The 22,091-nt window shown below is 31.7% G+C and overlaps 3 protein-coding genes, 1 long non-coding RNA gene and 1 pseudogene across 6 annotated transcripts; 4 read left to right on the top strand and 1 right to left on the bottom strand.

Annotated features, from left to right (window-relative positions):
• Positions 1-2,041: 2,041 nt before the first annotated feature.
• Positions 2,042-5,060, top strand: TAPX (thylakoidal ascorbate peroxidase). 2 transcript variants are annotated; one of them, XM_078961226.1, is made up of 12 exons: positions 2,042-2,303; positions 2,372-2,515; positions 3,021-3,141; positions 3,222-3,322; positions 3,411-3,498; positions 3,587-3,654; positions 3,740-3,826; positions 3,906-3,980; positions 4,060-4,137; positions 4,209-4,313; positions 4,413-4,490; positions 4,764-5,060. In XM_078961226.1, the coding sequence occupies exons 1-12, from the start codon at positions 2,109-2,111 to the stop codon at positions 4,914-4,916; spliced, it is 1,293 nt and encodes a 430-aa protein (XP_078817352.1). In that variant the 5' UTR covers positions 2,042-2,108; the 3' UTR covers positions 4,917-5,060. The 2 variants fall into 2 exon arrangements, with proteins under 2 accessions (XP_078817352.1, XP_078817353.1); XM_078961227.1 differs by having other exon boundaries at positions 4,627-4,967.
• Positions 5,061-5,911: 851 nt separating this feature from the next.
• On the top strand, positions 5,912-7,058 carry LOC145003029 (protein disulfide-isomerase pseudogene; annotated as a pseudogene).
• A 4,432-nt stretch (positions 7,059-11,490) lies between these two features.
• On the top strand, positions 11,491-12,331 carry LOC145001894 (uncharacterized). 2 transcript variants are annotated; one of them, XR_013661746.1, is made up of 3 exons: positions 11,491-11,584; positions 11,684-11,761; positions 12,035-12,331. It is a non-coding gene; the product is annotated as an uncharacterized LOC145001894 (long non-coding RNA). The 2 variants fall into 2 exon arrangements; XR_013661745.1 differs by having other exon boundaries at positions 11,898-12,331.
• An 851-nt stretch (positions 12,332-13,182) lies between these two features.
• On the top strand, positions 13,183-16,638 carry LOC145000954 (protein disulfide-isomerase-like). Its single transcript, XM_078960256.1, has 10 exons — positions 13,183-13,442; positions 13,720-13,750; positions 13,976-14,263; positions 14,514-14,702; positions 14,846-14,971; positions 15,128-15,265; positions 15,386-15,502; positions 15,830-15,947; positions 16,040-16,152; positions 16,273-16,638. Exons 1-10 carry the CDS (start codon positions 13,237-13,239, stop codon positions 16,459-16,461), a joined length of 1,515 nt encoding a protein of 504 aa, XP_078816382.1. The 5' UTR covers positions 13,183-13,236; the 3' UTR covers positions 16,462-16,638.
• A 2,423-nt stretch (positions 16,639-19,061) lies between these two features.
• On the bottom strand, positions 19,062-21,555 carry LOC145003410 (GTP-binding family protein). Its single transcript, XM_078962528.1, has 8 exons — positions 20,807-21,555; positions 20,574-20,663; positions 20,342-20,487; positions 20,078-20,236; positions 19,929-19,995; positions 19,720-19,827; positions 19,490-19,629; positions 19,062-19,401 (listed from the first exon to the last, which is right to left on the bottom strand). Exons 1-8 carry the CDS (start codon positions 21,380-21,382, stop codon positions 19,317-19,319), a joined length of 1,371 nt encoding a protein of 456 aa, XP_078818654.1. The 5' UTR covers positions 21,383-21,555; the 3' UTR covers positions 19,062-19,316.
• Between the last annotated feature and the right edge of the window lie 536 nt (positions 21,556-22,091).

Genomic DNA, 22,091 nt, shown 5'->3' with positions numbered 1-22,091 from the left:
CCAACCAATCTTTAAAGTACAAATTTTAAATAGGTCTTTTCCCTTATTGATACTCATTTTTTGATGAATACTAAAAAACCACTAACTTTTTCCTTATAAAACACTTTTCATTTAAAACAACCATGTAAAGTAATTGGTAAGTGTTAAAAGGCATGCCAATTAGCAAAAAATGGTTACCTACTTTAAAGAGAGAGCAGGTGTTTAATACATCAAGCATGACCTTTTACAAGCTTGTCATCTACTCATCTTCCATCTCATTCCATTTTCTTTAGCTTTAACTCCAACCTCTTGGATTACATTCCTTTAAACACGTCATTAATGATACTATGATAAAACAAAACAAAACATTAACATAAGATACACATAAACATGATATATTCTTACAATCACAAATAACATGGTACAAGCCCTCATGGTGTTATAATAAAAGCTTCTGAAGTTAATGTAAGCTGAGCCATATTCTCATTGTGCTCGTCTTTCTCTATGTTAAGGTGATCATTGAGAAAATTCTTTCGTATAAAACTATGTAGAATGCAACAAACAAGGATGATCCGATTTAATGTTCTATGAGGATAAAATGCATGGACTTCTAGGTGTAGCCAATTTCTTCTTAGAACTCCAAAACATTGTTCTATATTCCTAGAAAATGAGTGCTTCATGTAAGGTTATTTTCTCAACTTTTTTTTTTTCATCGATGTCAATTCAACCATCTTTCAACGGATATATTTGACTTATGAATGGTGCAAGAAATAGAAATCTTGCAGTATTGGTAGCATCTACATGATAGTAGTTTCCTACGAACTTATAATCCATTTCCTCATAGCTTAGTAGCACTATAGAGTATTTGTCATTATGTACATGAATACATTGCATATTATATGAACAACAAGCTACACCATTTGTAACCGATTTGTTATATGGTTTTGTCTTTATGTTGTGCATCAACAAGAATAAAAAGTCCACAATCTCATTAGAATGGACAAGAGGAAGGTGAGTATCAACATGTGAACTTATGTATCTACCATATGTCACCCCATCCTTATGACCAAAATAAATATGTGACACAAGAGTTAGAAAAAGTTTATAATAATTAAACATATAACTTTTGGTCAAGTACCTCGAACCACTTCCTTTACTTGTCTAATATAGGTTTTGGTAGAGTGTCCAATTGAAATCCAATAGTTGATGAAATCGATCTAATCCAATTATCCATTGGCTGTTGGATTTTCTCAGCTGATACAATCTAATTTGCAACAAAATCAAATCTATCTATTTGGTTATTAGATTAGATCGATTTTATCCATTACTAGATGATAATATAGGATCAATTATCCAAAACTATTTTATTTTGTTTACCATATTTAATAAAAGTTGAGAGTCAGGATGGCAATTAAATAGTCATTTTTAAAATTAAATTCTTATTATTGTAAATTAACATAATATGTATTTTGCATGTATATTTATGTATTTGCTAATTAAAAAGACTTCTGGTGCTTTGTTTACAAGAATAAAATTTCTAAACATTGTTTAGTTTATTCTTTATTTCAAATTTGGCATGGTTCTTGTAGTCAAACAAATCATGTTCTTTTGTTTCTTTATGTTTTGTGAGAATCGACCATCAAAAGATTCGTTCACACTCTTTGATTCACACTAAATAATTAATTTTCATTGGTTTTAAAAACTATTTTTAATCTTAAAATATAGTTAAATATACTTAGTATATTAAGAAACTGGAACCCACTATAAATGATACACATTTTTTCTTTCAATAATAACAGTAAGAAAAGCTTCTTCACAAGATGTTACCTCTATCAAAAGTTCAAAACTGATTTGGTACCGATTAAACATTTAATAAATGATCTAAATACAAATAAAAAATATTAATAACCAGAAAATAAAATACAATATTTATATTTTATATTAATAATATGCTATTTGATCGACAATTCGACATAATTACTTTTTAATTAATATTTTGATATTTTCCGTTGGTGGTGGTGGAAGTGAAATTTTGTTTTGGATTCTTGTCCTCCTCTTTTGTGGCTTTTGGAGATAGGATCAGTCGTACTTCTTATTCATTCTGATTTTCTGATCAACATCCAATTTCAATGGCGGCTAACTGTTCCTCTCTTACACCCTCGCCAATGGCTCTTTCCGGTGGCTCCGCCACCTCCTCCGCCACTCCTCGTCTCCTTTCACTTTCTCCAACTACCACCGCCAGACCTTCGTCCCTCTCATTCCATTTCCTCTCTTCATCCTCTTCTGTCGCTGCATCTCTCAAATGCCTCAAATTATCTCATCAGGTTTCTCTCCATTCCCTCCCTCATTCATTACAAATGTTTTAATCCTTCTCATTATCTATTTATTGCAGAAACGAACAAAGCTTTATTCGTCCGGTGGTGATTTCGGCGCAGTGGTTACCACGAAATGCTTTGCATCTAACCCTGATCAGCTCAAGTCTGCTAGAGAAGACATTAAAGAACTCCTCAAGACTACCTACTGTCATCCTATTATGGTTAATTTTAAAACCTTCCCCGATTGTATCTATTTTGACCTAATATTTACTACCTTCTCCTACCTCACTAAACATTCCAAATACAGAATAATCAGGATCCGTTATTGAACACCAACATTAATGTAGTTTCTAGCAGTGAATTTAAAGTTCATTTTACTTCGCTAAATTTCGTTGAAGTAGATTCTATATCAATTAAGTTTGGTAACAAAATTTTCATATAATCAAGTTGAGAAGTAAGTTTGGTAACAAAATTTGCTATCTGATATCTGTTGAAATATATTCCATAGGGACTTGTATGTTTTTGATGTTTGCTATCTGATATCTGTTGTTTGAGAAGAGTTTCATTAGGGATCAATCAAGGGCACTTAGCTATTGATTGAAGTAAAGAAAGAACAACTCATGAAACTATAGTAGCCACTAACTACTACCCAACAAAGAAATATAAACTAGTGAAAGTTCAAATTTACCCTTCTAACTATAAACTTTGATTCTTCATCTGCAATAGGTTCGCCTAGGGTGGCATGATGCTGGAACTTACAATAAGAATATTGAAGAATGGCCTCAAAGAGGTGGAGCTAATGGAAGTTTAAGGTTTGAAGTTGAACAGAAACACGCAGCCAATGCTGGCAAGTTATTTACTACCCTTTACCTTTTTCTTTAATCTTTTTTTCTTTTCTATTTTTAATATTACTTCATGTTATTACAGGGCTTGTAAATGCTCTCAAGCTTCTCCAGCCTATCAAAGACAAGTATGCAACCATAACTTATGCAGACTTGTTCCAATTAGCAAGTGCTACAGCTATTGAGGTCACTTTTAGAATCTTTTTAATAAATTTACAAAAAAATATATATATATTCTATCATTGATTTTTACTTAACATAATAACAATCACAGGAGGCTGGAGGTCCCAAGATTCCTATGAAGTATGGACGTGTTGATGTTTCTACACCTGATCAGTGTCCAGAAGAAGGGAGACTCCCAGGTGTCATTACTAATATCATCATTTCTCTTTAAATTTTCTTTTATATATATTTTTTGGGTTTCTAACTTTTTTTCATTTCATGATTTAGATGCGGGCCCACCTTCACCTGCTTCTCACTTGCGTGATGTTTTCTACAGAATGGGATTGAATGATAAGGTTGAGATCATTAGATCACTATTTTTTATATGTAAAAATGTAAAATGTTAATTGCAATATGATGTTTTATAATTTGAATTTGCAGGAAATAGTTGCATTATCCGGGGCCCACACTTTGGGGAGATCCAGACCTGAACGCAGTGGCTGGGGAAAGCCAGAGACTAAATATACGGTAGGAAACAATTAAAATACCAAAAATACCCTTCAGTGTCAAATTTAAACCTAACAATTAAATGTTGAATATATGACAGAAAGAAGGGCCTGGAGCCCCAGGGGGACAATCTTGGACTGAAAAGTGGCTAAAGTTTGATAATTCCTACTTCAAGGTAATGCAATAACAATTTTTTTTTTCTTAATTTTATGAGTTGTAAGAAAAATAGTGAATATGAATGAATATGTAAACAGGACATTAAAGAAAGAAGAGATGAAGATCTACTAGTTTTGCCTACGGATGCTGCCCTTTTTGATGATCCATCATTCAAGGTGAAAAAGTTAAAAAATTGTTTGATAAATTTTATTTGTTTATGTAAAAGTAGAAATGATTTGGCTTTCAGGTATTTGCTGAGAAATATGCAGAAGATGAAAAAGCATTTTTTGATGACTATGCTGAAGCACATGCTAAACTCAGCAACCTTGGAGCTAAGTTTGATCCTACCGAGGTTTGTAGAATCTGTTCAATTGTTCTTATAAAATATATCTTTTTTCTCATTTATAGCAATCTTTTTTTTTACAAAAAAATATATATATCTATTTGTCAGGGGTTTTCAATTAATGATGAACCTGCAGCAGCAGCAGTACCTGAGAAATTTGTAGCAGCCAAGTACTCATCTGGAAAGGTTTTACTTTTTACCATAAGGCCCTTCTATATTACATGCTGGATAAAATAATAATGCTTAAAAAGTAAAAAATAGATAAGGGTACATATGGTTTTTTGCAGATGGTTTAGATTTTTTTTGTGTTTGATTGGTGCAGGATTAAGATACACAACAACTATCTTGTTTTGTTAAAGGAATAATTTAAAAATAATACCAGAATGCAATGCAATTCAGCAATGATGAAATGTTAATAATGGAGATTGAGATGGTAAGTTGAAATATTTGAATTTGCAGAGAGAGCTTTCAGATAACATGAAGCAGAAGATTCGTGCAGAATATGAAGCTGTTGGAGGAAGCCCTGATAAGCCTCTTCAGTCTAACTATTTTCTCAATATTATCATTGTCATTGCTGTTTTGGCACTTTTGACATCTCTACTTGGGAACTGATTCGTTTTTTTTTTTTCTTCCATTTTTTTTATAGAGTTTGTGTTTATATTTTGGTTTTGGCTTTCCTTGAGAATGTGTAGAGATGCAATGATTGATTGATATAGTGGTTTACTGTGAGTATATTTAATGTTGTCCATTTTCTTATATGATCTTTTGAGGTTGTGTTTGAATTAGGTTACTTTCTGATTGAAAGACACGTGTCTGGCTCAACACAATTAGTCAAAATGAAATATGAAGGCTATAATATATTGAATAATTAATCAAGTAAAGAGCATATGTATGTTACAAAAACAACGTTTTCTATGGGACAATGTTATAAAAAAAAAACAAACAACTTTGTAAATAATATACTAAATAATTTATGAAAGCTGACAGAGCATTATAGTAATGTTGACATGATGTAAAGTAGTTTTGTGTAGTATGTTTTATTCTCAAAACCTCCTAATTCCTTATCCTAAGTAAATGTATATCATTTGCGGGTTTTAGGGTGTTGTGGCAAGTGAGGCACATGTTTTTGAAGTTAAGATAGGATTTGATGCATTCCAAAAATACCTTGAAGGATGTTACTACACATGTGGACTATGGGAAACGTGCAATCATAAGCTACTCCCATCAACTACCCGGTGTTTTTATAAACAACTACTTTACCAAGGACTTGTTTGATCAAACTTCCGGGAGCAACAACAAATTACTTAATGGTAGCTATATGTGACCTAGAACCACATAAAAACATATAATATCACATAAATGCATTGAATTTAATATTAGTATAAGATATTAAATTAACACATTATCCAAATTTAATAAAATAGGTTAATTATGCTTTTTCTTTTTTAATATATAAGCAAAATTAGCCCATGTTTGAATTATAAACTACACCCGACTAAAAATCAACCGAAATGCCACGTGGGAATGATGACTATGATTTATGAATACCGAATTGCTGCGAGTACGGCAATGGCTACCTGGTCTCGCTATTTTTCAGTTCAACTCGATCTCGGAAGATTTTACAGAGGAAGAATCTAAACAGCTACCACAACATTCCGGCAATGGCGTCATCTAGGGTTCCGATCATCGTCTTCCTATTTTCTCTTCTAACGCCGTTGTATATTGGCGGAATATCATGTGTCGCTGCCCATACTACTAAAGACTCGTCATCACAATCGAAAGAGTTCGTTCTGACTCTCGATCAATCCAACTTCACCGGAACTATTAGCTATCATGATTTTGTCGTCGTCGACTTTTATGCACCTTGGTAAGAACCTCCATAACTCCATTGTTTACATATCTGGTTTGTTTGTTTTCAGTCGGTGATTCATTGTTTGTTTTATCGTTGTTGCACCACGTACTCTCAGATCGATCCCCATTTTCTCTGTGTGTTAATCGGATTGTGGTGAGATTTATTATGATACTCTTGCATTGTTCATAAAAGATTTTTATTTTTCAATTTTTGTTGCATTGACATTGTTCATAAACGATTAATGAAATCACATTGTCATTGTTAACATCTTGATTTGTCAATTAACACATAGGTGTGGCCACTGCAAGAAACTTGATCCAGAGGTAACTTTCAATCTTTCATCCTCGACATAATATATATGTGGGCCCCACATCATTATTCTGAGAGAAAGGAGGTCAAAATCCATAAGTGTTTAACATGCATTGGATTGGGATTGGTTTTTACAAATGCTTGTACTTCCTACATGTTGATTGTGGGAATGCTTAAACATTGTTAGTTGGGTTACATATATTCCTTATGAGCTCATGATTTCTTTAATGATTTTTCAGTTTGAAAAAGCTGCTTCTATATTGAGTAGTAACAACCCCATGATTGCTTTAGCAAAAGTTGATGCCAATGATGAAAAGAACAAAGATTTGGCTAGTGAGTATGACATAAAAGGTTTCCCAACACTTAAAATCATTAGAGATGGAGGAAAAACTATTCAAGATTACAAAGGACCAAGAGATGCAGAAGGAATAGTTTCTTACTTGAAGAAACAAGTCGGGCCCGCTTCTGTTGAAATAACATCTACAGAAGAGGGCAATGCTCTTGTTGATGGAGATAATATCGTTATCGTAAGTCCTATTTCTTTTCTTTTCTTCTTATTAAATGTTGCATGGATAAATTACCGTCTAAATTAATATTTTTTTTAAATCCATTTGAGAAATAATTTTATACTTTGATAAACCTAAGGAAAAAATAAATAAAGTTAAACTATAAAGAGAAAGCCTTATTTTTCTGACGTTCTCAGTTAAGTCGTTCTTTTTGCATAAATTGATTATTATTTTTTTGTGCCATGAGTAATGTGTTTGTTTGTTCTCCTAGGTTGGAGTGTTCCCTGAATTTTCCGGAGAAAAGTTCGGGGTATTTTTGACTTTAGCTGAACATTTGCGTTTGGATTATGAATTTGCTCATACATTAGATGCAAAACTTTTACCACGAGGTGATTCGTCTGTAGTGGGGCCCATTGTCCGTTTATTCAAGCCATTTGATGAACTTGTAGTAGATTTTAAGGTAATCTTTAAATGTGTTTATTCCTGTCTATTACAAACGTGACACGACAAAATATATTGTATTGTGTTTGGCATGTACTGTGACTGATATCGACTGAAACTGAAACTGATGTCAATGAGATAAAATTGTATTTTAATATGTAGGATTTTAATTTGGATGCATTAGAGAAGTTCGTTGAGGAAGCAACCATTCCTACTGTAACCGTCTTTAACCTCGATCCAAAGAATCACCCGTTTGTCATCAAATTCTTTAACACTCCCAATGCAAAGGTGAAAAAAATTAATTTATATGTACTTTTTTTTTTATCTATGTATTTAAGCGGACCCACAAAATATTTTATGTTGAGCACAAAATATCAAGTGGGCAAATTACCAAAAAAAGAAAAAAAAAAAATGTCTTGTAATGAGATACTGTGGAATTGGTAGGCTATGCTTTTTGTGAACTTTAGTAGCAAGCCTTTTGGTGCTTTTGAATCCAAATATCAAGACATTGCTAATGAGCACAAGGGAAAGGGAATAAGTTTTCTAATTGGAGATGTTGAAGCTAGTCAAGGTGCTTTCCAGGTTAGCATCTCTTACTCACTACTAGGATATAGTGACGGATTCAATTCCGTCACTAAAAAATGATTTGAAATAATATATTGTTAATTCCTATATATTTTTCTTAATGGTTTTGATCAACAGTTTTTTGGAATTAAGGAAGACCATGTTCCTGTGATGGTTATAAATGATGATAAAGAGAAGTATGTGAAACCAAACGTAGAGCCTCATCACCTTGAATCATGGTTGAAGGAGTACAAGGTGATTGATTCATTTCAATAATTGGGGAAGGAATTAAATGTGTTTGGAATAAAAAAAAATATTGTTTGTTTTACGTTTGATGGAATGAAATGAAAATTTGTAATACAATCTTATTTCACTTTTAATTAGATAAGGTATAGCATAGAGTTAAAAACTATAAGTTGCATTTGCATATAATTTAAAAAATTCATATTACAATCTATTTCATTCCTACAAACCAACCAAACATGGTAATGGAATGTAATTGATCATTCCATTCCCTTGCTAATTCCATTCGTCCATCTTCATTCCATTCCATCCAACCAAACAGATACAATAAAATTGCAGGATGGAAAAGTTACACCATATGTAAAATCCGAGCCTGTACCCGAGGTTAATAATCAACCAGTTAAGGTGGTTGTTGCTGACAATTTCAATGACATTGTTTTCAAATCAGGGAAAAACGGTAAGCAAAACATCACTTCATTACTTAAATTACTCATGTTTTATTATTAGTTTATTACTATTATTAATTAATTCTTGAGTTATAAACTACAGTTTTGTTGGAGTTTTACGCCCCGTGGTGTGGACACTGCAAAAAGTTGGCTCCAATTTTGGATAAAATTGCTGCTTCATTTGCAAATGATGCGGATGTTATCATTGCTAAGATTGTAAGATCCATTGACATTTTCAAATTCATTAATACAAAGAGTTATCTTAACAAAGTGTCTAGCACTTTATGCATGTTTGATGTGAAGCTGAATGAGGTATTTTGTATATAATTTTTATAGGATGCAACTGCAAATGATATTGTGCATGAAGGGTTTGATGTTAAGGGTTACCCTACATTGTACTTCAAGTCAGCAAGTGGAAAATTGTTGCAATATAGTGGAAAGAGAAGCAAGGATAAGATTACTAGTTTTATTAAGAAGAATAAGGAAAAAACAAACCAACAGAGTTCTATAAAGGAGGAACTGTAGTCAAGGTATTTAATATTCACATTTCCACTTTAAAGATTTGTTTTGTTTGTTAGGTAGATAGGATGTATGGATTGATGGAACGCAGTCTTGTACTCTTGTACTGCGTTTGGTATGCATTAGATTAGGACTGATGTTGATTGGATAAAAACTGCAAGGCTTTGTCCCATCAAAAAACCTGACGGTCACATGAACTATTTATTTAATATTATTTTTTTTTTAATTTGAAATTGTTATGATATATTTAGTGTGCATTTCATTTTATTTTAAGATTAATTTTAAATTTTAGAAACAACTCGCAATTTTTTTGAAATTGACTTGATTCAAGTTGAGTAGAGCTCAAGTTATTCAAGACTGATTTGAAAAATATTGAAAATTGACTCGACTCAAGTAGATTGGATCTCGAGCCACTCAAGAATATTATATATTAGAGCTCGAGCATTAAAATATTTGACTTGTGAAACTTGAGACCTTAATTCGACCTAGTCAAAGTTACATTTTTATCCTTCGTTATGTTCATATTTACATAATTATTGTTAGTCAAAGTTGCATTTTTTAGCTTTGATTTTTATTGTAGTTTTCGTTTAAATAAGTTAAAAATGTAATTGTACTTGAACTGTAGATTTTGTTTAAATGATTTTTTGAAGGAATTGTAATTATGTTCCTATTTTAATATTACACTCATCAACAGTATTGAGGATTCCACGTTTCTTATATTACATTGATTTTCGATAAATGTATTTTGGAATAAACGTTTTTTCTTATTAGTGGATTTATAATTAGAGATTTTTGCCTTATTTAAAAATGAAAATTTTTTGTTGTGAAAATGAGACATTACACATAAACATCAACAACCCCACACACTTCATCAATGATTGTCCCACGTAAGATGTCGTGAGAAAACCTAAAGAAATTATTCATAAGTACTGAATGAGTACAAAAACAAAAATGACTTATTTTGAAACAAAAAAATATATATTAATGACTAAATGTGTACAAAAATATTAAAGACTAAACGTGTACAAAATGAAAAATATATTATCCTATTAAGTCATTTTCCCGGCTAACCTGGAGTAACCGGTTATAAGGACTGAATGTGTACAGTTTAACAAGTTGAAGGGGTAAATGTGGACGAAAAAAAAACTTAGTGACCAAATGTGTACAAATCAAAAAATATATTATCATTTTAAGTCATTATCCCTAAATATAAATACAAAAGGACCTTGAGTGGCTTTGTAAGTGCAATTAAACGATTAATTAATCAAAGTGCTCATTGATAATAACTGGTTAATATATTATGCCATTAACCCTAAATTTAATATAAATATTCGTATACTCAATAGATATGATTAAAATAATTTGTGTGCATTGATGGTTTGTGTTTTTGGTTACAAAAATGGCATCGATGGAGATTCGTTTAAGTTCTTTTGTTGAGTTTTATAAGACATAATGGAATTGAATTTGAGAAAAACTACTAGGGGATGTTTGGTTCACCTGTTAATGATCCTATTAAGATGTTGGTTCTAAATCGGTCGGAGCATTGCTGGATTTTTTGTAGCTTGTTATATGAGCTCTAAATTGCTGCAACAAAAAATGAATTTTAGAAACTATCAAATCCTGATAAAAATAGATCTAGTTGTAATTAGATTACAAAGTAGGTCTAGTTTTAATCGGTCTTGAAAGCTTTGGCTTGTCCATGGTTGCTCTCTCTCTCTCTCTCTCTCTCTCTCTCTCTCTCTCTCTCTCTCTCTCTTTAAATTTTGTTGTTTCTTCTAATACAAAATCTGTGTTTCATTGCTTTGAATTTTGTTTGATACTTTATGATTGTTGATTTAAAATTAGTATCACTGGCTTTTACTGATGCTTGAAATGGTTTTCTCTTTCATGATTCTTGTATCAAAGTATGAAGTCAAGAATCAACGGAAAACATTGGGTTGAAGGATAACTTGTTTTGATCTTGCTTTACAATTTTGTTGTACATTTTTTTTATTAATAAAGATATAAAGACTTTGAGATAGGACTTTGACATTGCTATACAAATTTTTAAAATTTCAATTTATTTTGGTCTTGCTTTACAATTTATTTTAAAAAAATCAATTTATTTTGATCTTGTTTTACAATTTTACATGATTTGATGTTCTACAAATTTAAAATAAATAATAAAATGATTAATATTATCATTCAAACTTACCAAACATGTTAGCCTCTTAATAGAGATTGCCAAGCAACCCACCCTAACTTAGCACCATATATTTTATCACCAACTCACTCTATATCAACAAAACCCACACCTGTTTTTAGGGTTTAAACCTAAAGACACCCAAAATATTTTTTGATGACTATGCTGAAGCACATGCTAAACTCAGCAACCTTGGAGCTAAGTTTGATCCTACCGAGGTTTGTAGAATCTGTTCAATTGTTCTTATAAAATATATCTTTTTTCTCATTTATAGCAATCTTTTTTTTTACAAAAAAATATATATATCTATTTGTCAGGGGTTTTCAATTAATGATGAACCTGCAGCAGCAGCAGTACCTGAGAAATTTGTAGCAGCCAAGTACTCATCTGGAAAGGTTTTACTTTTTACCATAAGGCCCTTCTATATTACATGCTGGATAAAATAATAATGCTTAAAAAGTAAAAAATAGATAAGGGTACATATGGTTTTTTGCAGATGGTTTAGATTTTTTTTGTGTTTGATTGGTGCAGGATTAAGATACACAACAACTATCTTGTTTTGTTAAAGGAATAATTTAAAAATAATACCAGAATGCAATGCAATTCAGCAATGATGAAATGTTAATAATGGAGATTGAGATGGTAAGTTGAAATATTTGAATTTGCAGAGAGAGCTTTCAGATAACATGAAGCAGAAGATTCGTGCAGAATATGAAGCTGTTGGAGGAAGCCCTGATAAGCCTCTTCAGTCTAACTATTTTCTCAATATTATCATTGTCATTGCTGTTTTGGCACTTTTGACATCTCTACTTGGGAACTGATTCGTTTTTTTTTTTTCTTCCATTTTTTTTATAGAGTTTGTGTTTATATTTTGGTTTTGGCTTTCCTTGAGAATGTGTAGAGATGCAATGATTGATTGATATAGTGGTTTACTGTGAGTATATTTAATGTTGTCCATTTTCTTATATGATCTTTTGAGGTTGTGTTTGAATTAGGTTACTTTCTGATTGAAAGACACGTGTCTGGCTCAACACAATTAGTCAAAATGAAATATGAAGGCTATAATATATTGAATAATTAATCAAGTAAAGAGCATATGTATGTTACAAAAACAACGTTTTCTATGGGACAATGTTATAAAAAAAAAACAAACAACTTTGTAAATAATATACTAAATAATTTATGAAAGCTGACAGAGCATTATAGTAATGTTGACATGATGTAAAGTAGTTTTGTGTAGTATGTTTTATTCTCAAAACCTCCTAATTCCTTATCCTAAGTAAATGTATATCATTTGCGGGTTTTAGGGTGTTGTGGCAAGTGAGGCACATGTTTTTGAAGTTAAGATAGGATTTGATGCATTCCAAAAATACCTTGAAGGATGTTACTACACATGTGGACTATGGGAAACGTGCAATCATAAGCTACTCCCATCAACTACCCGGTGTTTTTATAAACAACTACTTTACCAAGGACTTGTTTGATCAAACTTCCGGGAGCAACAACAAATTACTTAATGGTAGCTATATGTGACCTAGAACCACATAAAAACATATAATATCACATAAATGCATTGAATTTAATATTAGTATAAGATATTAAATTAACACATTATCCAAATTTAATAAAATAGGTTAATTATGCTTTTTCTTTTTTAATATATAAGCAAAATTAGCCCATGTTTGAATTATAAACTACACCCGACTAAAAATCAACCGAAATGCCACGTGGGAATGATGACTATGATTTATGAATACCGAATTGCTGCGAGTACGGCAATGGCTACCTGGTCTCGCTATTTTTCAGTTCAACTCGATCTCGGAAGATTTTACAGAGGAAGAATCTAAACAGCTACCACAACATTCCGGCAATGGCGTCATCTAGGGTTCCGATCATCGTCTTCCTATTTTCTCTTCTAACGCCGTTGTATATTGGCGGAATATCATGTGTCGCTGCCCATACTACTAAAGACTCGTCATCACAATCGAAAGAGTTCGTTCTGACTCTCGATCAATCCAACTTCACCGGAACTATTAGCTATCATGATTTTGTCGTCGTCGACTTTTATGCACCTTGGTAAGAACCTCCATAACTCCATTGTTTACATATCTGGTTTGTTTGTTTTCAGTCGGTGATTCATTGTTTGTTTTATCGTTGTTGCACCACGTACTCTCAGATCGATCCCCATTTTCTCTGTGTGTTAATCGGATTGTGGTGAGATTTATTATGATACTCTTGCATTGTTCATAAAAGATTTTTATTTTTCAATTTTTGTTGCATTGACATTGTTCATAAACGATTAATGAAATCACATTGTCATTGTTAACATCTTGATTTGTCAATTAACACATAGGTGTGGCCACTGCAAGAAACTTGATCCAGAGGTAACTTTCAATCTTTCATCCTCGACATAATATATATGTGGGCCCCACATCATTATTCTGAGAGAAAGGAGGTCAAAATCCATAAGTGTTTAACATGCATTGGATTGGGATTGGTTTTTACAAATGCTTGTACTTCCTACATGTTGATTGTGGGAATGCTTAAACATTGTTAGTTGGGTTACATATATTCCTTATGAGCTCATGATTTCTTTAATGATTTTTCAGTTTGAAAAAGCTGCTTCTATATTGAGTAGTAACAACCCCATGATTGCTTTAGCAAAAGTTGATGCCAATGATGAAAAGAACAAAGATTTGGCTAGTGAGTATGACATAAAAGGTTTCCCAACACTTAAAATCATTAGAGATGGAGGAAAAACTATTCAAGATTACAAAGGACCAAGAGATGCAGAAGGAATAGTTTCTTACTTGAAGAAACAAGTCGGGCCCGCTTCTGTTGAAATAACATCTACAGAAGAGGGCAATGCTCTTGTTGATGGAGATAATATCGTTATCGTAAGTCCTATTTCTTTTCTTTTCTTCTTATTAAATGTTGCATGGATAAATTACCGTCTAAATTAATATTTTTTTTAAATCCATTTGAGAAATAATTTTATACTTTGATAAACCTAAGGAAAAAATAAATAAAGTTAAACTATAAAGAGAAAGCCTTATTTTTCTGACGTTCTCAGTTAAGTCGTTCTTTTTGCATAAATTGATTATTATTTTTTTGTGCCATGAGTAATGTGTTTGTTTGTTCTCCTAGGTTGGAGTGTTCCCTGAATTTTCCGGAGAAAAGTTCGGGGTATTTTTGACTTTAGCTGAACATTTGCGTTTGGATTATGAATTTGCTCATACATTAGATGCAAAACTTTTACCACGAGGTGATTCGTCTGTAGTGGGGCCCATTGTCCGTTTATTCAAGCCATTTGATGAACTTGTAGTAGATTTTAAGGTAATCTTTAAATGTGTTTATTCCTGTCTATTACAAACGTGACACGACAAAATATATTGTATTGTGTTTGGCATGTACTGTGACTGATATCGACTGAAACTGAAACTGATGTCAATGAGATAAAATTGTATTTTAATATGTAGGATTTTAATTTGGATGCATTAGAGAAGTTCGTTGAGGAAGCAACCATTCCTACTGTAACCGTCTTTAACCTCGATCCAAAGAATCACCCGTTTGTCATCAAATTCTTTAACACTCCCAATGCAAAGGTGAAAAAAATTAATTTATATGTACTTTTTTTTTTATCTATGTATTTAAGCGGACCCACAAAATATTTTATGTTGAGCACAAAATATCAAGTGGGCAAATTACCAAAAAAAGAAAAAAAAAAAATGTCTTGTAATGAGATACTGTGGAATTGGTAGGCTATGCTTTTTGTGAACTTTAGTAGCAAGCCTTTTGGTGCTTTTGAATCCAAATATCAAGACATTGCTAATGAGCACAAGGGAAAGGGAATAAGTTTTCTAATTGGAGATGTTGAAGCTAGTCAAGGTGCTTTCCAGGTTAGCATCTCTTACTCACTACTAGGATATAGTGACGGATTCAATTCCGTCACTAAAAAATGATTTGAAATAATATATTGTTAATTCCTATATATTTTTCTTAATGGTTTTGATCAACAGTTTTTTGGAATTAAGGAAGACCATGTTCCTGTGATGGTTATAAATGATGATAAAGAGAAGTATGTGAAACCAAACGTAGAGCCTCATCACCTTGAATCATGGTTGAAGGAGTACAAGGTGATTGATTCATTTCAATAATTGGGGAAGGAATTAAATGTGTTTGGAATAAAAAAAAATATTGTTTGTTTTACGTTTGATGGAATGAAATGAAAATTTGTAATACAATCTTATTTCACTTTTAATTAGATAAGGTATAGCATAGAGTTAAAAACTATAAGTTGCATTTGCATATAATTTAAAAAATTCATATTACAATCTATTTCATTCCTACAAACCAACCAAACATGGTAATGGAATGTAATTGATCATTCCATTCCCTTGCTAATTCCATTCGTCCATCTTCATTCCATTCCATCCAACCAAACAGATACAATAAAATTGCAGGATGGAAAAGTTACACCATATGTAAAATCCGAGCCTGTACCCGAGGTTAATAATCAACCAGTTAAGGTGGTTGTTGCTGACAATTTCAATGACATTGTTTTCAAATCAGGGAAAAACGGTAAGCAAAACATCACTTCATTACTTAAATTACTCATGTTTTATTATTAGTTTATTACTATTATTAATTAATTCTTGAGTTATAAACTACAGTTTTGTTGGAGTTTTACGCCCCGTGGTGTGGACACTGCAAAAAGTTGGCTCCAATTTTGGATAAAATTGCTGCTTCATTTGCAAATGATGCGGATGTTATCATTGCTAAGATTGTAAGATCCATTGACATTTTCAAATTCATTAATACAAAGAGTTATCTTAACAAAGTGTCTAGCACTTTATGCATGTTTGATGTGAAGCTGAATGAGGTATTTTGTATATAATTTTTATAGGATGCAACTGCAAATGATATTGTGCATGAAGGGTTTGATGTTAAGGGTTACCCTACATTGTACTTCAAGTCAGCAAGTGGAAAATTGTTGCAATATAGTGGAAAGAGAAGCAAGGATAAGATTACTAGTTTTATTAAGAAGAATAAGGAAAAAACAAACCAACAGAGTTCTATAAAGGAGGAACTGTAGTCAAGGTATTTAATATTCACATTTCCACTTTAAAGATTTGTTTTGTTTGTTAGGTAGATAGGATGTATGGATTGATGGAACGCAGTCTTGTACTCTTGTACTGCGTTTGGTATGCATTAGATTAGGACTGATGTTGATTGGATAAAAACTGCAAGGCTTTGTCCCATCAAAAAACCTGACGGTCACATGAACTATTTATTTAATATTATTTTTTTTTTAATTTGAAATTGTTATGATATATTTAGTGTGCATTTCATTTTATTTTAAGATTAATTTTAAATTTTAGAAACAACTCGCAATTTTTTTGAAATTGACTTGATTCAAGTTGAGTAGAGCTCAAGTTATTCAAGACTGATTTGAAAAATATTGAAAATTGACTCGACTCAAGTAGATTGGATCTCGAGCCACTCAAGAATATTATATATTAGAGCTCGAGCATTAAAATATTTGACTTGTGAAACTTGAGACCTTAATTCGACCTAGTCAAAGTTACATTTTTATCCTTCGTTATGTTCATATTTACATAATTATTGTTAGTCAAAGTTGCATTTTTTAGCTTTGATTTTTATTGTAGTTTTCGTTTAAATAAGTTAAAAATGTAATTGTACTTGAACTGTAGATTTTGTTTAAATGATTTTTTGAAGGAATTGTAATTATGTTCCTATTTTAATATTACACTCATCAACAGTATTGAGGATTCCACGTTTCTTATATTACATTGATTTTCGATAAATGTATTTTGGAATAAACGTTTTTTCTTATTAGTGGATTTATAATTAGAGATTTTTGCCTTATTTAAAAATGAAAATTTTTTGTTGTGAAAATGAGACATTACACATAAACATCAACAACCCCACACACTTCATCAATGATTGTCCCACGTAAGATGTCGTGAGAAAACCTAAAGAAATTATTCATAAGTACTGAATGAGTACAAAAACAAAAATGACTTATTTTGAAACAAAAAAATATATATTAATGACTAAATGTGTACAAAAATATTAAAGACTAAACGTGTACAAAATGAAAAATATATTATCCTATTAAGTCATTTTCCCGGCTAACCTGGAGTAACCGGTTATAAGGACTGAATGTGTACAGTTTAACAAGTTGAAGGGGTAAATGTGGACGAAAAAAAAACTTAGTGACCAAATGTGTACAAATCAAAAAATATATTATCATTTTAAGTCATTATCCCTAAATATAAATACAAAAGGACCTTGAGTGGCTTTGTAAGTGCAATTAAACGATTAATTAATCAAAGTGCTCATTGATAATAACTGGTTAATATATTATGCCATTAACCCTAAATTTAATATAAATATTCGTATACTCAATAGATATGATTAAAATAATTTGTGTGCATTGATGGTTTGTGTTTTTGGTTACAAAAATGGCATCGATGGAGATTCGTTTAAGTTCTTTTGTTGAGTTTTATAAGACATAATGGAATTGAATTTGAGAAAAACTACTAGGGGATGTTTGGTTCACCTGTTAATGATCCTATTAAGATGTTGGTTCTAAATCGGTCGAAGCATTGCTGGATTTTTTGTAGCTTGTTATATGAGCTCTAAATTGCTGCAACAAAAAATGAATTTTAGAAACTATCAAATCCTGATAAAAATAGATCTAGTTGTAATTAGATTACAAAGTAGGTCTAGTTTTAATCGGTCTTGAAAGCTTTGGCTTGTCCATGGTTGCTCTCTCTCTCTCTCTCTCTCTCTCTCTCTCTCTCTCTCTCTCTCTCTTTAAATTTTGTTGTTTCTTCTAATACAAAATCTGTGTTTCATTGCTTTGAATTTTGTTTGATACTTTATGATTGTTGATTTAAAATTAGTATCACTGGCTTTTACTGATGCTTGAAATGGTTTTCTCTTTCATGATTCTTGTATCAAAGTATGAAGTCAAGAATCAACGGAAAACATTGGGTTGAAGGATAACTTGTTTTGATCTTGCTTTACAATTTTGTTGTACATTTTTTTTATTAATAAAGATATAAAGACTTTGAGATAGGACTTTGACATTGCTATACAAATTTTTAAAATTTCAATTTATTTTGGTCTTGCTTTACAATTTATTTTAAAAAAATCAATTTATTTTGATCTTGTTTTACAATTTTACATGATTTGATGTTCTACAAATTTAAAATAAATAATAAAATGATTAATATTATCATTCAAACTTACCAAACATGTTAGCCTCTTAATAGAGATTGCCAAGCAACCCACCCTAACTTAGCACCATATATTTTATCACCAACTCACTCTATATCAACAAAACCCACACCTGTTTTTAGGGTTTAAACCTAAAGACACCCAAAATATTATTAGTGTTCCACAATTGATCTCATATAAAGCCAAATGGGCCTTGGAACACGTTGACAATACTTAATGTCACCCAAAATTCCAAAAATACTTTTTTTAGTGTAAATGATAAACTTAATGATTTGAAGATGTAAACCATTAACATTTAACATTGTCTATTGTGGCATCCTATATATGTGACTTGGGCCTCTACCAAGTACACATTGTATTATGAAACCATTAAAACACAAAATCATGAATGAAGTGTTGTGATAACAAGGAAGATGCAGTGCAAAATATACGAGCTACATGTAAATTGTTTATGTGGAAATCAAATCAAATCTCTTGCATTTTGTAAAAGAGACCTCAATTATGCAACTCTTACAAAGAATATGACCAAAACATTACTAAAGGAACATTATAAGAGTGAATATCAAAAAAAAAAAAAAAAAGATTAAATTTACATTTACATATAACAAAACTATACCTTTCTGTTATGTTGACTATTCAACATATGAAAGGAACATCATTGTTAATGGGTTTCATTGTTGATCATTTGAGTCTGACCAAAAGGATAAGATGGACATTTCGCTTGAATATAGATCTCAGCTCTTCATTGGCTTCAACTCCTATTCTCCTGAAAAAAATAAAAATAAACAACATTACATTTTAACATTTTATACAAGAAATAAGTGAAAATTATGAGATGAAAGTAGATTAATTACCCTATTTTAGAACCATTCTTCCCAACTATAATTTTCCTCTGGCTGGGTTTGTCAGTGATGAAATGCTGCTCAATTCTTATAGATCCATCACGCAATTCCTTCCAATCTATTAATCGATGTTCAACATCATATGGAATTTCCTGTTACAAATTCAAATGATAACTGATTGGTAATTTGATTTTTTTTTTTTTTTTAAAGTTCCAATAAGAAAAATATTATATAATACCTACCTGATGTATATGGTCTAGAAATTTTTCTCTAACAACTTCTAGTGATATGTTCTTCATGACATCTTGTGTCATGATCAGAGGATCTTCATCCCATGGTCTTTTAACTGCCTAACATAACAAAAAATCATACACCCACAAAAATACACAAAATTATTATACGAAAAAAATATATATTAAACATGAAAATTATGGAAAAGCTTCAAGCTTGCCTGTTCCATCAAATATTGTACAAGATCTTTGACACCAGAACCCTTAAGTCCAGAAATCATGAAATACCTATAGGGACAAAAGAGCAAATAAATGTAAATTCAGGGGCAAATCAGGGATGAAAAGAAAAATTATTAGTTATTACACCTACTTTTCATATCCAGGAAGATCTTTAAACTGGTCAGCAACCTTCAATAAATCTTTCTTTTTCTCTACCAAGTCTACTTTGTTCATGCATAAGATTCGTTTTTGTTTCGGGTTCACTTCTGAACCCATTTGTTTAATAAGCCCCACCACTCTTTTATCAGGCCTATATACATATATATGTCATTCATCTTTATACATAACACAAATACACAAACAAACAAACAAACAAGATAATATGTCAACGTTTTGTGTCTAGTAAAAGATAAACCTGATAAGATGCCTATGAACATCAAATATGACAAGCAGCGTGTCATAAAGATCAACTGAACTCAATGCACTTTCAACTCGAACTCTAATGTCGGATTTTGGGAGTCCATTAGTTCTCATAATCAACCCAGGGGTATCAAAGAAACACTGTTTATCAAAGAAAATTATCAAGTGAGGATGTTTGTAATATGTGATACTGGTAAAAAGATGAGAGGCATCAAAAGGGAACATACTATTTGCGTTTTTCCTTTCGTCATCACACCTAATACTTCATGTGTAGTTGTGTTTGTCTTGCGTGAAACTGCAGCAACCTTCGTCCCAACCTACATTAACAGAAATCCGGTTTGACCTAAATGATCAATTCTAGCTAAACATTCTAATCTGTAAAGTGATTAGTGGGTGTTCAAAGAGCTCAGAAGCATTAACATATGAGACATTTGATGAAAACAAGTGGAAAGAAGCGTACCATGAAATTGGTGAGGGCGGATTTTCCAGCATTAGGAGCTCCGATAATCCCAACTGAGAGAGACAACTGATCTTCCATCTTCACCGCCTCAAGATCATCTTCGTCTTCATCGGTTGGAGCCACCGCAGCTTCAAGCAGAGCCTTGGAGAGAATTGCAGCACGATGCCTTTTCTCTTCCTGCTCCATCATTCTCTCTTTCTTACTCTTCTTCTTTTTCTTTTCCTTAACTAATTTCTCTTTCTTTTCCTTCACTAGTTTCTCATGCTCTTCTCCGAATATAGTTTTGTTAACTTTCCACCGATACTTTTCGTCCCAGGTGGATTCGGCATTTGAGACGGGAGTAATAGCCTCGTCTAAGCCCAAACCTAGTGTCACGTTTGGTAATTCGTAATGACTGCTGTCGAATCCGAAGCCATTGGTGTCGGTGATGTGAGTTTCTTCGCTTTCGGATGCTGGCGTTTCTTGTAGGGGTTGGGATGCGAAATATCGAGAGAGAAAGGTGGGGTTGAGATTGGAGTTTTTAGGGGTTTTTGAAGAATGATTGGCAAGTGTTTGAATTAACCTCAAAGCTTTCATGTCGAGGCCTGGAATCAACTAAGAACATGTACTACGAAGAGAAACACACATCAACGGAAAGCAGAAATTGGATTAGCGGGGAGTAGAGGTTGATGAATCGATCCAGTGAAAGAGGGGGCGAGAAAAATGAGAGGAAGGGTTCTGTTGAGGGTTTAACATGAAGATCAACTTAGTTTGCAGGAAGTGTCCTTTTACTCTGAAAAATTGTAAATAGAGCACAAATTGGGCAATTAACTAGGATTTTCTATAAAAATGATATACCAAAATATTATAAACTGTAAAATGTATTTTTTTTTATTAATACAGCTAGTATATTATAGTTTCTATCTATAATAATAACCATTTCTGTAATATTTTTTTCATATTTTAGGGCCATTATATAATTATGACCATCTCTATAATATTAATCATGTCATATTTAACGATAACTATATAATTTGTTTTATGCAGGGACTTTTTATATAAAAAGAAATATAAACATCAAAATTGTAAATCATGCATGCAAGTTAAAATATACCGAGACCAAAACTATCATTTAGACATTTCTAACAATTTAAAAAGTACGGATACCAAAAATAATATGTTTCATTTTACAAATTGATTTCTATTTTAACTATTTAAACAGATTTATCATGAACTTTACAATGGTTCCTATTGTTGCTTGTAAATCCTAGAATCTTTATAACATTTAATGGAATAGCTTGTAAAT

The sequence above is a fragment of the Lactuca saligna genome, chromosome 6 (assembly GCF_052625555.1).
Source record: "Lactuca saligna cultivar CGN05327 chromosome 6, ASM5262555v1, whole genome shotgun sequence".
In the NCBI taxonomy this organism is placed as follows: Eukaryota; Viridiplantae; Streptophyta; class Magnoliopsida; order Asterales; family Asteraceae; genus Lactuca; species Lactuca saligna.
This window is presented reverse-complemented; position numbering and strand designations above follow the sequence as displayed.